This window comes from Saimiri boliviensis, chromosome 6 (genome assembly GCF_048565385.1).
Source record: "Saimiri boliviensis isolate mSaiBol1 chromosome 6, mSaiBol1.pri, whole genome shotgun sequence".
Lineage (NCBI taxonomy): Eukaryota > Metazoa > Chordata > Mammalia > Primates > Cebidae > Saimiri > Saimiri boliviensis.
In genome coordinates, this window is record NC_133454.1 from 60,726,222 (window position 1) to 60,741,494 (window position 15,273).

The 15,273-nt window shown below is 48.2% G+C and overlaps 1 protein-coding gene across 5 annotated transcripts in view; it reads left to right on the top strand.

Annotated features, from left to right (window-relative positions):
• Positions 1–15,273, top strand: part of PKNOX2 (PBX/knotted 1 homeobox 2) — a 269,623-nt gene that overhangs the window by 245,294 nt on the left and 9,056 nt on the right. For 3 of the 5 annotated variants that reach the window (XM_074400798.1, XM_039470680.2, XM_039470682.2), the window contains 3 exons: positions 237–366; positions 822–919; positions 1,746–1,865. The exons of 1 other annotated variant lie outside the window; for it this stretch is intronic. In XM_074400798.1, the coding sequence (XP_074256899.1) occupies positions 237–366; positions 822–919; positions 1,746–1,865 (348 nt within the window). The remainder of the gene's footprint in view (positions 1–236; positions 367–821; positions 920–1,745; positions 1,866–15,273) is intronic. One more of the 5 variants, XM_039470683.2, reaches the window with a different exon arrangement.

Below are 15,273 nucleotides of genomic sequence, written 5' to 3' on the forward strand. Positions count from 1 at the left end.
GGCAATGGAATGATTAAATGGGTGACTACTTGGGGGTTGCTTTAAAAATATATATTGAGCCTTCTTATTCACTCCTTCTAGGAAACCATGAGAATTGCCTTCTGAACCTGGGTCTGGGGAGGAGCTGGAAGGAGGGAGGGGGTAGGCAGGAAGGGGAAAGGACAGAGAGGACTCTGGGGCTGTAGCATCTGAGCTCTCAGTGACATTGTCACAAACCACACCTCCCTCACTGCCAGGACCTCCTGCAGAATTCCCCCAATTCCATGTCTGGAGTCTCCAATAACCCCCAGGGGATTGTGGTCCCAGCCTCAGCGCTCCAGCAGGGCAACATCGCCATGACAACCGTCAACTCACAAGTCGTGTCAGGTCGGTGCAAGGACCGGGAAGGGGGACTGTGGGAATTCCCTGGGAGGAGAAAGGGTGGCCCCGAGGGGGTTCCAGGGGTGGGCGGTGTCCTCCACCAAGGGAGGGGCTCCCAGCTCAATTTCTTGACTAAAGTGTTTTGTAAGTTTATAGATGGTTAGCACCAAGACCCAATTGTGATGGTTTAGAACAAATTTGGGTCAAAATCTCATGAGCCCCTGAGAGGACCAAGTAAGCTTGTTGTCCCTTCCCCCAAGCACCTCCCACCAGAGGCCCTGCCCTAGGCTCTAGCCACCGTCCCCTACCCAGCCCTGGGGCAGAAGAGCCATAGCTCACCACCCAAGGACTCCAAAGTAGAGAGTCTTTACACGTGAGTGCCAAGTGAACTGGGAGCCCTGCTTGCCCTCGCTCCTACCCACTCCCATGGCAGGGGACCCCAAAACTGGTTGTCTCCTCAGGTGGAGCCTTATACCAACCGGTTACCATGGTAACCTCCCAGGGTCAGGTGGTCACCCAAGCAATCCCCCAGGGAGCCATCCAGATCCAGAACACACAGGTGAGTGTGTGTAGGTGTGTGCACATGTGCATGGTGTGGGTTAGGGCACCTGTAATCGCTTCTTATCTGCCAGGCACTTTACATGAGTGACTCATTGAATCCTCAGCATCCTCTAAGAGGTATCATTCCTCCTACTTTACAGATAAGAAGCTGGGTCTTGGAAAGGTTTTATCAACTTCTGGGATTGTGCTGCTCCCTCCTGGGGTTACATCAAAGGATCCTGCACTTCTGTCGCTGTCTGTAGACCGAGCCACCGTGCCCCTCAGTGGTAGAGAGCGCACACACAAAGGAAGAGTAGAAAGACCCAAAGTCAGAGTCTGGAATCTGACATTAACTCTGGGATCTTGGATAAGTCACCTAACCTCTCTGAGCCTCAGAGTTCTTATTGATGAAAGGGGGATTAATAGCCACTGCACACAGCCCAGTCAACCCATAGGGCTGCTGTGAGGATGAAGCACGGCGATGGATAGGAAAGTGCTTTGCAAACTTTAAGAATGCTGATAACTACTTGACGGCTTATGGCAAATTCGTATCTTCTATACTCTCTGCATGGCCCTGTTTCCTCTGTCTCTCTCTCTTCCTCCCTCCCTCTCCCCCTTCCCCTTCTCTTCCTCCTTGTCCTTCTTCCCTTCTTCCCTCACCAGAGCCTCACCTTTACTCTTCAAGGGGCTGGTGTGGGGTGAGAGGGAAAGGCAATCTCCCCAGGGCCCTAGGAAGGAGCCGGGAAAGGGGCTGGCAGCCGAGCCTGCTGTTGCTATGGCAACAGGTGCCTAGCCGCTGGCCTCACAGGCTGCTGATGCTGATTTTCTCTTCACGTGCCCTGAAGGTTAACCTTGACCTCACCTCCCTCCTGGACAATGAGGATAAGAAGTCCAAGAACAAACGAGGAGTCTTGCCCAAGCATGCCACCAATATAATGCGTTCTTGGCTCTTCCAGCATCTCATGGTGAGTGTGTGTGTCCTGGGGGTGCGGAGTCACGGCATGGGGTATGAATAACCCACTGCGTGGGCACCAGACTCTGCTGTTGGCTCCAAACCCACAGACAGAGGGCGTGGCCTCCAGGAGAGCTCTCTGATAGGGATAACATCTAGAGGCCAGGCCAGGGGGCTTATGTGGAGCCTAGAGCTGGGAGACTTTCTCTAGTACCTGCTGCCGTTGCTGTCTGGAAAAAATGTGGCAACACTGGGGTAATGGGGGCAAGCACGTGGTGAAGAGTACTGGGCAGGTGTACCACATTGTTTCATGAACAGAGAGAGGGCTGTAGAGGGAGGGGGTTGTTTCTGGTCCAGAGCCCTCCCCCTGCCGCAGCCACGCTCACTGCGTCCCTCTCCCATGGAAGAACGTGTTGACTCTGCCAGGACTCCTGAATCCTCCCCACTGGGTGAGCCAAGCACTGTGTGGTGGAGATGGATGCCAAGGCTGGAATCCTGGCTCCTCACATCACAGCTCAGCTCCAGGACACAGAACTATTTCCTTCACAAGCCTCAGCAGCTCCTTTTATAAAATGGCACACTACCTTGGGTTTCAATGGAGTGTTTATAAAGTGCCTACTGTGTGCACATAACATGATGATTGCTGTGTGTTTGTGTGCAGCATTAGTTGCAAAAGACAAGCCTTTGGTGGAATGTCAGGAAGGAAATACTTCAAAATTGCAATCCCCTGACGCCACTTTCAAGAGCAGTGGCAGTAAATAAAGGCAGTGACTGTGCTGAGTGTGTATGCGCTGGGGTGTGTGCATTCTGGGACAAGGAGGTAGATGCTATGACCACGGGCGGACTTCCAGCAGTCTGCAAGCTCCTGCCCTGGCATGTCAGGACAGACAGACACAGATACAAGCAAGACAAATACCAAGGGACTGAGAATCCATTGGCTGGAGAACCGTGGGAAGAACCAGGAGGAAGAGGAAGTCCTTCTCCAGAGAGGAGACAAATCAAATGGGCCATGGAAACTAATCAGTTTCATCAACAGCCCTTTATCTGAAATGGGAGGGCCTTCAGAAGCCACGGAGACCAGGCCTCAGTGGTTCTCAGACTTTAGTGGCAGCAGAAGATGGACCGGGTCTTGGGGGCTCTGACTTGGAAGTACTGGACCTTCCTGTGCACCCAGGAGACAGGAAGGATCACCTCCTAGCGAGAGATGAGAGCCGGAGCTCAGCATCACCCCAGAAGTATCCCCTTGCCTCCGGGGTCGTAGGGCTGCCCCCGTGCTTTGGTGAGTGAGTACGTTTTGAAAGCACTGACTAGTTTGAACACATAGAGTTTCCAGATGAGGAAGCTAATTTGGAGAGGAGGGGCTGGAATGCTGGGGTTAAGTTGAGAGGAGGCTGGAGGGACCCCTATGCCTAGGTGATGACGCCAGAGGCCCAGTGGCAGGTCCAGCCTCAGGCTTCTATGGAGCAGCTCTGACTCAGTGGCTGGAGTACACAGAGTGAATGCCCAGGTCTCCCTTTCTGGTTTTCCAAACTGTTCGAAAGCCAGGGGGCTCAGATGGATTCAGTGGCCTGTGGGTCCAGTGTCCATGCCACAGCTCCCAGCCTACCTGTGGGAGGAGGGGATCTTAAGGGAAGGATGCCTCTTCTGTGCACTAACCTGTCACAACCAAGATTAAAGCACCTTCCCCTCCCCCAGCCCCCAGTGGAGCTAAATCTGGCTCCACTCATTGTGGTGGGTGATGTACAATGCAGGGTCACAGATGTGCTAGAAAGCTCATGGGCTTTTGCAGCAGCCAAACTTGGGTTCAAATCTATGTTACCTTTTACCCTGCAACTTGGCCACACTCGCCTCTTATGAAGATTGTGATAAAGTAATGAAAAATTACCAGGACCTTGACACACTGAGATGCTTAATAAATGCTCCCTGTCCTTCCCCACCTCCCACCCTCATGCATTTTTGAAGACTGTTGCGAACACACCTACAAACTCACTTCTGAAGGGAAAAAAAGGCAAGAGGAGAGAGAGGAAGCTGCAAGGCAGATTCCCCTGCCCAGGAGCCCAGGTGTCCAGGCCACCACCTGCGCACCAACTCCCATCACCCCATGTGTGGGATTCTCCTTCACTACCTTCCACTCCCCACTTGAAACTCACTCCTGAGAGTCGTTAGCCTGAGACCGGAGGTTCACCCATCTCTGTCCCTCCTGGCGGTGCCTGGCCTCTCACGTGAGACCTCAGTTCGTGCCCCACCCTCTCATCCCCTTCCTTGTGAGGCTCCCTGCAGAGCTCAGGGTCCTGTCCTTCCACTCCACAGCCACTTCCACCCAGACTTGCGAATGCAGAGGAACGGGAGGTGGAGAAGAGAGGAGGTAGTCACTGAGCACAGAGCGAGGCAGGACCCAGGCTGGCTCTACAGAAGGCAGCGGGGATGGGGTGGAGGACTTGCCGAAAGGCACGAGGAGGGGCTTTCTGCCTGCACTTTCCCACTCACTCCTGCCGCCCTCTCCAGCCTGGCAGTGTGCACAGGTGCAGATGCCATTCATGAAGCGCTTAACATTGGCAGAGTCCTCCCCCAATTAATCACAGCGGCCTCTAGAGAGTCTGAAGTCAAAGCTCAGGACTTTGGGACTGAGGGGGAGGATGAGAATGAGAAGTCCAGGCTGCTCTAGAGAAATAAGCACACCCCAGTTGTCCTTGGCAGGACACACCTGGGCCACACAACCATGCACATGTGGACACAACCTCCCCAAACCCCAGCTACTTCAGGAAAGAGGATATAAAGACTCTTCATAACTAGCCACAGTAGAAAGAAGACAGGATTTGAAGCCAGAGAGATCAAGGTACGAATTAAAGCTCTCCCACTAGCAGTGTGATTACCCTGATTCTATTTCTTTGGGAAAAAAAAAAAAAGAAGAAGAAGAAGAAGATAATACTTATTTCCCATGGTTGTGAAAATTAAATGAGAAAACATATATAAAGAGCCAGGCCTAGCACATAGCACTTAAGAATTAAGTTCCCTGAGCCAGGCGCGGTGGCTCACGCCTGTAATCCCAGCACTTTGGGAGGATCACAAGGTCAGGAGTTCAAGACCAGCCTGACTAACATAGTAAAACCCCATCTCTACTAAAAATACAAAAATTAGCCAGACGTGGTGGCAGGTGCCCGTAGTCCCAGCTACTCAAGAGGCTGAGGCAGGAGAATCACTTGAACCTGGGAGGCAGAGGCTGCAGTGAGCCGAGATTACGCCATTGCACTCCAGCCTGGGCAACAAGAGCAAAACTCTGTCTCAAAAAAAAAGAGAGAAAGAAGTTTCCTTTGAACTTCTTATAACAATGGACCAAGAGCAAGTTTTGGGAGGCTGAAGGCCCATAATTTGTGAATATTAATCACAGGTAGATGGCTGATTTGTTGTTTTGATCTATAACATCTACTGATTTTACTATCATTTGACCCTAAGAGTGACAATACTGTGACTTACCCATTCTTTGTGTAGATATGTATGCCTGTCTTGTATCTCTGACTCTTGTAAATTTCTCAAAAATAGGGATCATACATTATATTCTTCTATGAGCCCTGTACATTAATTCCCAAGATATGGAGCTTTGCAGGATTTATAAGGTGTTGCTCCCCAAAAGAGGTTCCATGGTGAAATAAGTTTGGGATGATCTGAGTTATACAAAGATTAGCTTATTTATTTATTTATTTATTTATTTATTTATTTATTTTGTGGGAGGTACAGAGTCTCACTCTGTTGCCCAGGCTGGAATGCAGTCGCACGATCTTGGCTCATTGCAACCCCCACCTCCCAGGTTCAAGTGATTCTCCTGCCTCAGCCTCCCGAATAGCTGGGATTAACAGGTTGCGACCACCACGCCTGGCTAATTTTTATATTTTCCGTAGAGATAGGCTTTTACCATGTTGGCCAGGCTGGTCTCAAACCCCTAACCTCAAGTGATCCACCCTCCTCGGCCTCTCATAGTGTCTTTTTAATTCTCACTGGACTGAGGGGCATGGTGAATTTGCAAGAGGGTAAGGTTCAAAGCTTCTCCCAAACTTATGTGAGTGCTTTCCATGCCCCTTGGTGTTTTCACTGCTGCTCTAAGGAACAACTCTGAGACTGCAGTTCTCGAAAAACGCAACCCTAGGGAGACACTGTGTCAGGCCGATAGGAGCTGTTCAGTTCTAGGAAAGAAGAGTGGAAAGGCTATGAAGTAAGGACAGACCTAAATATGCCATAAATGTTCTCATATCCAGTGCAGTTGGGGCAACTAATTTGTTGTTGATTGAAAAAATTAGTTTCAAAACAAAACAACCATTCAAAAGAGATACTTTATGTTACTTTAAAAGATGGACATACTGTATACGTTCGTTTGCTCATCTTTTGATATAGAGCTAAGGCCGCTTTCTGATTGTTGGTCATCTTCCTTGCCTAAACCTCTCCTGTAATGTAACATCCATAAACTGCACCTCAATGGAAAGTGGAATAACAACTTTCACATTTGGGAACTAATCTGGCCGCAGGATCCTTCCAGGTTTTTATTATGTAAAATAAATCCAGTCCTTGATGTTTGTCTCATCCGATCCTAACTATTCAGCATTTGTAAGCAAATCTGGGACTCAAGACTTTTGAAAGCTTTCTACTTATCAACAGCAACCCCTTTTGCACTCGTATTTCACTGGTTTACAGAATAGTTTGTTACAGAAATTTATATACTTCATTAATAATATATGGAATTGGCACAAACCAGTCAGGATACGATCACTGCTGACTTTCAGATAAGCAGATAGTGTGGTTAACATTCTACAAAACAGCCTACTCATCTCAAGCATTCAGGGCACTGCAGTCAGCAGTTCTAACGATTTGTAGGAGAAATGGAGACAGCATTGATTAATCCCCAAACTTTGCTAAATAGGGATTGGTTGTGAGGACATCTGTAGTAAACACTGGTTGTTCCTGTTGTCTTCTTTCCCTGGGGCATAAGTCAGTATTCTTTGATTCCTTTTGTCCTGTGTCTTGTCATTTCTACTGTTCTGCAGCACTGGCAGCCACAGAAAAGTATTCAGATGATAGAAGGCTCCTGAGACTGAGGTGAAATCCCAGAGCCTTTTTTCTGTAAGGCTGCAGTGAGATTGGGATGGTTTCATCCATTAGCTGCTCGCCTTAGAGTCCCTGAAGAATCCAGTGACATTTTCGTGCTCTTGCATTTGGCTGAAAGAGGCTAAACTGCTGGAGGCAGTCATTCCATAGCAGACTCAGGTCAGCCGAGAGCCCATGGCAGACAGTCCTCCTCTTAGAGGATAGAGAGGCACTGTTCCCCACTCCGGCGTCTGCCCCACCCCTTCTGCTCTAGAGCCTCGAGTCTTCCTGACCTGCCACATGATTCTGCTTATTTCCATCCCAAAATATGACATCTGTCTGTGCTGCTAGCCAAGCACACAAGCAGCTTTGCAGAATATGCTCTGTGTGTGGAGAGATCCTGGAAACCAGGCCCCAGCAGACCCTGCCATCCACCAGAGGAGCCTCTCCTGCATTAACCATTGCAGCGTGCCAGGTTCTGCACTAAACACTTTAACACATCATCTCATTTAACCCACACAACCACCCTAAGAGGAGGTAATACGATTTGCCTCATATTACCAGTGACAAAACTGACACTCGAACAAGGCAACACATTCAGGGTGACATGGAAGACAGGTGGCATAGGATTTGAACCTGGATCTATCCAACTGGAGGCTCTAATCTCTCACCCACCACATGAACTCAAGAAACCACAGGCATCTCTCGGCTCCCATGCAACGTCTAGGTAAAGCAAAGGGGAACCCCAACTCTCAGTGGAGGTGTGGAGCCCCATTCTGGGAGAAGTGCAGGGATTTACATGCCCAGTTGTACTCTTCAGATCTCACAGTAAGGCTGCCTGTGACTTCTCCCACACCCCATTCATCACATTCAGAAGCTTGGCATGGCATCCAGCTGCACTCTGCCATCCACCACCCCATCTTCCATTCAGCCGCAAGGAGCTGAGGGCTCACTCCAGGGCCCTCCTGTGAACTCTGCTGTGGTCACGAAAGCTGAGTCCACAAAAAGCACCCAAGGCCTTTTTAAACTGAAACATAATTCATGTCCCACAAAATTTATCCTTTTAAATGGTGTAATTCAGTGGCTTTTAGTATATTTACAGAGTTGTGCAATTATTACTACCATTTAATTCCAGAATATTTTCATTACCCCAAAAAGAAAGGCTGTACCCAGTAGCCCTCACTCCCCAGCCCCTAGCAACTACAAATTCATTTTCTGCCTCTATGCATTTGCCTATTCTGGACATTTCACATAAATGGAATTGTGGGATTCTTTTACTTGGCTCAGTGTGTCGGTACTTCATTCATGTTGTGGCTGAAGAATATTACATGGTCCAGATGTACATTTTGTTTGTTGGTCCATCAGATGATGGACACTGGGGTTGCTTTCACCTCTTGGGTTTTAGGTCCTGCTGCCATGAACACGGGTATTCTCTGCATGATTCTGTGCCTATTGTTATCTTAGACTGTCAGATTCCCAGCTATCCTTCCCCCAGCCGGAGAACCTCACGTGCAGGGGTCATTCTGGCTGCGGAAGCTGAGCGGCTGCACCCAGGAACAGCTTGTGCATGGCACAGAGCTCCTGGCCAAGGAGGGCACGTGGAGGTGAAGCCCAGCCAGTTGCCTCTGTGCCTTGGTGTTGCCTTTGGTCACTCCACATTCTTTGCATGCCTGACCACCTCCCCTGCTCAGAGCATTGTGTTAAGTCTTGAAGGGATTACAGTCAGCCCTCTGTTTCTATGGGCTCTGAATCCCTGGATTGAACCAACCTTGGTTTGAAAATATTTTTTTTTAAGTGGATAGTTGCATCTGTACTGAACATGTATCTTTTTTCTTGTTGTTATTCCCTAAACAACAGTGTAACAACTACTTATGTAGCATTAACATTGTATTAGGTATTGTGAGTAATCTGCAAGTGTTTTAAAGTATACAGGAGGATGTTTGTAGGTTATATGCAAATATTACACCATGTTATATGAGGGACTTGAGCATTCATGAATCTTGATATTCACCAAGGGGTCCTGGAAATAGTCCCCCACGGATCCTGGGGGTCAACTGTATCTAGCTGTATCCCTGTCAAAGGCCCACCTACAGGACCCATCCACACACCTGGCATAGGAATGACAATGTTTTTTAGAAACCATGTAGCCTTCCGGGAGCAGTGGCTCATGCCTGTAATCCCAGCACTTTTGGAGGCCGAGGTGGGCAAATCACCTGAGGTTGGGAATTTGAGACCAGCCTGACCAACATGGAGAAATCCCATTTCTACTAAAACTACAAAATTAGCCAGGCATGGTGGCCCATGCCTATAATCCCAGCTACTGGGGAGGCTGAGGCAAGAGAATCTCTTGAACCCAGGAGACAGAAGTTGCAGTGAGCCGAAATCACACCATTGCACTCCAGCCTGCCAGCCTGGGCAACAAGAGCAAGACTCCATCTCAAAAAAAGAAAAGAAACCACATAGCCTATGGAAAGGACATGGCACCTGGGATGAGTTTCGCCACCCCCTCTACCTAGTTTGGCAAGCTGGGGTGATTGCTTGACCTCATTAAGCCTCAGTTTCCTCTGCTGTAAAACAGGAACCACAATATCCAGCTTATAGGTTGTTGCGAGAATAGAATACGCTGATGGACATGAAGGTTCTTTGTCCCGATACAGGCACCGCTACTGCTGCAAATGCCTCCAGTCTCACCTTGGGAGTTCCCATAATTGGCCTTGCCTTGGAAAATGCTGAGGAAAACGACCAAACTTTTGGGGAACCTGTGGATGAAAGTTAAAAACCCCTGAAAAGGCAAGAAAATGGCTTAGGGAGACGGGCCCATTCTTGTTCCAGTATATCTTGTCTGCTGCCTTTTCCTTTAACCTCCTCATACTGTCTGGAATTCCACTTGCATACATATTAAGGATTAGATTTTTTTAAATGAAATTCCACTATCAGAAACTCATTTTAAACTATCCAATCCCTGTAAAAAGTAATGCCTATGAAAGGCTATGAGGCCATCATTTACTCAGCTTCGTATGAATTAGTTCAGAGGCTTGCTTTTCTATTCCCACTCAGCTAAGGTCAGCTTCATGGTAAGAATGGGTCCAGGCACATTGGTAATCTCAGCACTTTGGGAGGCCAAGGTGGGAGGATCGCTTGAGTCTAAGAGTTCGAGAGCAGCCTGAGCAACATAGTGAGACCTCATCTCTTTAAAAAAGAAAAACAAAGGCCAGGTGCAGTGGCTCACACCTGTAATCATGCCAGCATTTTGGGAGGATGAGGGAGATGTAGAGCTTGAGTCTGAGAGTTCGAGACCAGCCCTGGCAACATGGCGAAACCCCCTCTCTACTAAAAATACAAAAAACAGTCAGGTATGGTGGTGTGCACCTGTGGTCTCAGCTATTCAGGGGCCTGAGGCGGAAGGACCACTTGAGCCCAGGAAGTCAAGACTGTAGTAACCCTTGATTATGCCACTGCCCTCCAGCCTGGACAACAGGGTAAGACCCTGTTCTCCCCACATCCCCCCCAAAAAAACTGAGTTTTTTATTTAAAAAAGAAGAATGGAAAGAATCCCAGTGCTTGTTGGTGGTAGAAGATGAAGTTAGAACACTTTCTAACACAGCGTTTTGAGGAGCCAAGCCAGAATGGGGTGCCAGAGGAGAAGTTTCTAGCATTTGTTATAAGCCTATCTTTTGAGAATCTGATGAAAGCTTATTTAGATCATTGTGAACACAGTTTCAGGGCATTTGACCCTGAAGTCGGAGGGGCCAGAGGCCTGGATTCAGAACACTGACTGTATGTAGGCTGACACAGAACCCAGGGGCTTGTGAGTTGCACAATCATCACAGGGGCTTGTGATGTTGCGTCAATAGGACACAAAAAGGAGATGCTGAAGGTTCACATGTGTCAATCATGGAGTCTTCCCTGGTCTAGTTCTGACCCTGAAAGCAAGAGTGGTCTTACGCCTGCCCTTCCTGAAGCCCGTGGACACCTCCCACTTGAACACAGACCTTTAATCAAAGTGGCTTTTAGGATTAGCCAGGAAAACTGCTTGTTTTTATAATAACTTTTTTTTTTTTTTTTTTTTGAGACGGAGTTTCGCTCTTGTTACCCAGGCTGGAGTGCAATGGCGCGATCTCGGCTCACCGCAACCTCCGCCTCCTGGGTTCAAGCAATTCTCCTGCCTCAGCCTCCTGAGTAGCTGGGATTACAGGCATGTGCCACCATGCCCAGCTAATTTTTTATATTTTTAGTAGAGATGGGGTTTCACCATGTTGACCAGGATGGTCTCGATCTCTTGACCTTGTGATCCACCCGCCTCGGCCTCCCAAAGTGCTGGGATTACAGGCTTGAGCCACCGCGAATAACTTATGGCTATGGAAAAAAACGTGATCTAAGTTCCAAATAACATGTCTCTTCACAAACACCCAAGTTTCAGGTATGAGACGTGATTTCAGCACTAAGGGGGTTGATCACGTAACTGGGGAAATAAATGATACACTTAAACCAGGAGAGGTCAACCCATGACATAATCAAGCACAGACACTTGAGGGGCTCAAGACTGGGAAATCGATATCGGTGAGAGGAGCCTGACCATCTGTGCCGGTCAGACACATCCAGGAGAATATGTCCAGGCCCAAGAATCAGGTTGCAAAAGGGTCTTTGACAATCGTGTTTAGAGGGGGCAGGCAGGATGGGGAGATGTTTGTTCCAGTGACTGTAACAGGAAGCATGTCATGTGAGGAACAGCTAAGGGGTCTGGAGATGTTTTACCTGCAGAAAAGAAGACTCGGCAGCCTGTTTCTTTATGGCAGCATGGTGCAGTGCAAGCAGCAAGGGCTTTGGAGGCAGGCAGGCCTGTAGTTGGTCCCAGCTCTGATTTTACATACTGTGTGACCTGAAACAGGTTAATGAACTTCTCTGTTATTGCTTTCCTCTTTACAAAATGGAGATAGAAATGCTACCTATGGTGGGCCTGGCATGGTGGCTCACGCCTGTAATCTCAACACTCTGGGAGGCTGAGGTGGGTGGATCATGAGGTCAGGAGTTTGAGACCAGCCTGGCCAACATGGTGAAATCTCATCTCTTCTAAAACTACAAAAATTATCCAGAAGTGGCAGCGCACGCCTGTAATCCCAGCTACTTGGGAGGCTGAGGCAGGAGAATCACTTGAACCTGGGAGGTGGAGGTTGCAGTGAGCTGAGAAGGTGCCACTGCACTCCAACCTGAGCAACAGAGCAAGACTCCGTCTCAAAAAAGAAAAAAAAAAGAAATGCTACCTATGGTGAACATGATTGATGCTGTGTTAGAAAACGCAGTGCCTGGCAGGTGGCCATGAGTTCAGCAGAAAAACCTTCCTACCCATCAGAGCAAATGGCTATGAACTGAGTGGTGGCCTTGCAGGCCAGCAGCCACATTTTTCATGCCAGCACACATACAGAATGATAGTAAGTCCACTAGGCTGCTTATGCCTGGAGACCAGCCAGGAGCCCTCACTGCTCCAGACCCTGCAAGCCACACCCGGGGCTGAGGACATCACTGTGTGCACACTTAGACCTTATTGGGGTATGCCGGCTGAAAAGGGCTGGTGTGAAGGGCTCCTGCCCTGCGGGAGAAGCTGGGCACAGAGACCCTCGAGATGTTGGTTAGCAGGGTTTGGTTGGAGAAGCTGGCATTTGGGCTGGGTCTTAGAAAGGATGGCTAGGATTTAGGATTGGGTAGGAAGAGAAAAAGGAGGGGTCATTTTGGATGACAATTATCTCTCAGATAATCATCAATGCCACTATGATTCTTACTGGCCAAAGGGAGTGACCCCTCACTCCAAGTTGTTTTGGTCATCAAATCTGCTTTGCCCCTCATCCTCGCTCTTAAAGCTTGGGAACACGTGCGGTCCCTTACCCCAGCCATGACTGTTTCACTCCAGATGCTGCTCAGGCTTCTGTGCCCGCAGGGCTTCACTGTAAAGCTACCAGGAGGCAGGAGGTCAGGCCAGCCGCGTTCTCTGCTGCATTTCTCTTTGTCCCAGAGAAACATTAGGCCTCAGATTCCTGCCTTTGGTATGAGAGTTTTCTCCACCCATCCTTCACTGTAGGGATCTAGAGAGAAGCTGCCCTCCAGCTTCCCGGGAGTGATGGCTGACCGTCGGAGGCATGCCCTGGTGTAGTACTGTTGCAGGGTGTGTGCCACGCTGGCAGTGAGTCCCCAAGGAAGGAAGAAGATTGATGCTTCTCCATCCAAAACTGAGCCTTGTCGACCCAGGCAAGTCAGCTGCAGGGTTGGATGGAGGAGCTGAAAAACGAAGGTGTGCAGGAGATCCCTGGGCTGCACTGAGCCCCAGGATATCCCACCAGGGCCTGCAGCACTGAGAGATTCCACCTGAAAAATGGCTGCGGGAGATTACAACCTCACAGCATTCCCCAGAGGCTTGAGACCAAGGTTAGGATAAAATGTCCCCATCATAGTACACAGGGGCTGGAGCCAGCAGGAAATAAAACCCATTCAAAAAAATGAGCGAATTTGTACACTCACAGAGGGGGCTGCAGGGAGGCTCCTACCATCTGCCAGGAAACAACCTGTGGCTTCTTCAGAGACACAGCCACATTCCTCAAGCCACAGATTTGTTTTATTTGTTATTTATTTAACAGACACACAGAGCAAGCTAACCACTGTTCTAAATAGCTTTCATATATTAACTCATTTATTGGTACTGATCAGTTTAGCTACACACACACACACACACACACATACACACACATACTCATTTAATTTTTTTTTTTTTTTTTTTTTTTTTGAGACAGAGTTTTGCTCTTGTTGCCCAGGCTGGAGTGCAATGGTGCAATCTTGGCTCATCGTAATCTCCTGGGTTCAAATGGTTCTCCTGCTTCAGCCTCCCAGGTAGCTGGAATTACCTGGCTAATTTTTTATTTTTAGTAGAGACAGGGTTTCTCCATGTTGGTCAGGTTGGTCTCAAATTCCCAACCTCAGGTGATCTGCCCACCTCGGCCTCCTAAACTGCTGGGATTACAGGCGTGAGCCACCACACCTGGCCTCATTTAATTGTTATAACAACCCTGAAGCAGGCGGAATTACCTTTCTCATTTTACAGAAGAAACCAAGTAATTTGCCCCAGGTCTCAAGCTGGCTAGAGACAGGACAAGGATTCAAACTGGGGCAGTCTGACTCTGGAGTCTGTGTTCTCACCTACTTCTAACAGTACTGCCTCCAAGTCTTCTTTATCGAGATGATCAGTGTGCCTTAATGGACTTTTAAGTGCCCCTTTTTTCTCTTCCCCATCCTCCCCAAATATGCATTCAACAATAATTGAAAAAGCAGCATTGTTAGTAAGTAGAGCAGCCTGCCTCTAGGTGGAGCTCCTGCAGGGTCCTATCGCCGTTGCTTTCCCCACTCACCGTTACACCTGCAGATGCCCACAGGAAATGGTGAGAAGTACCAGATACTCCCAAGGCCGAATGTTATTCATTCAACAGATGCATACTGAACGCTTCTTACGTGCCACACGTTTTTCCTTGGCACTGGTGAGGTAGGATTGAAAAGAAAGACATGGTCCCTTTTCTTAAAAAACTGTCAGCCTGCCCCTTTGGGTGACAAGTAACTACACAGATCACCCCTGTAGTAGGAGGGATCCTAGATAGGGCAAAATCTCAGGGCTCATAGAAGGGGTATCCGAAAGGATTTCACTGAAGCAGGGATGGGGATGGGGAGGAAGTTAAGAAGGACCCATCTTGCTGGCATTGTGAAGGATAGATTGACACAGAAACCAGAGGGAAATAGAATAGTTTTGAGATTTCAGGAAGATAAAGAATGGGACAGGTTTTCACGGTGGAAAACTACGCAGCAATGAAAATGTACAATTATAGTTACACAGAATCACTGTGGATGAATGATTCCATTTATGTCACGTTCCAAAACCTGATGTAAACTAGGCCATCATGTTTAAGGATGTAACACAGATAGTAAAACTATAAAGAAAAGCAAGAAAGTGGTTACCATAAAAGTCAGGGGATCTTTGGAGAGGTGTTTGGGAGGGCACAGAAGGGGGTTCGTGGGGTGCTGGTAGTATCCTATTTTTTTTACCTGGAGGTGGTTACATGGCTATTTGCTTTTCTCTGTACTTTTCTGAGTATTCACAGTTTGAAGGGGAGCAGGGATAAAAATTAGAGAGAAAATAAAAGAATGGAAAGCCTGAACAAGGGCAATGACTCTAGAAAGAGAAGTTTCTTTGGTGACTTATGGTGCTTCTCTTTATTCTAAAAGGTTTGGTTTTTGGTTTTCTGTTTGTTTTGTTTTTTTTTTTTCCATTTTAACATCTCTGAAATCGGGTACATCCCACATGCTTTTTAAATGTG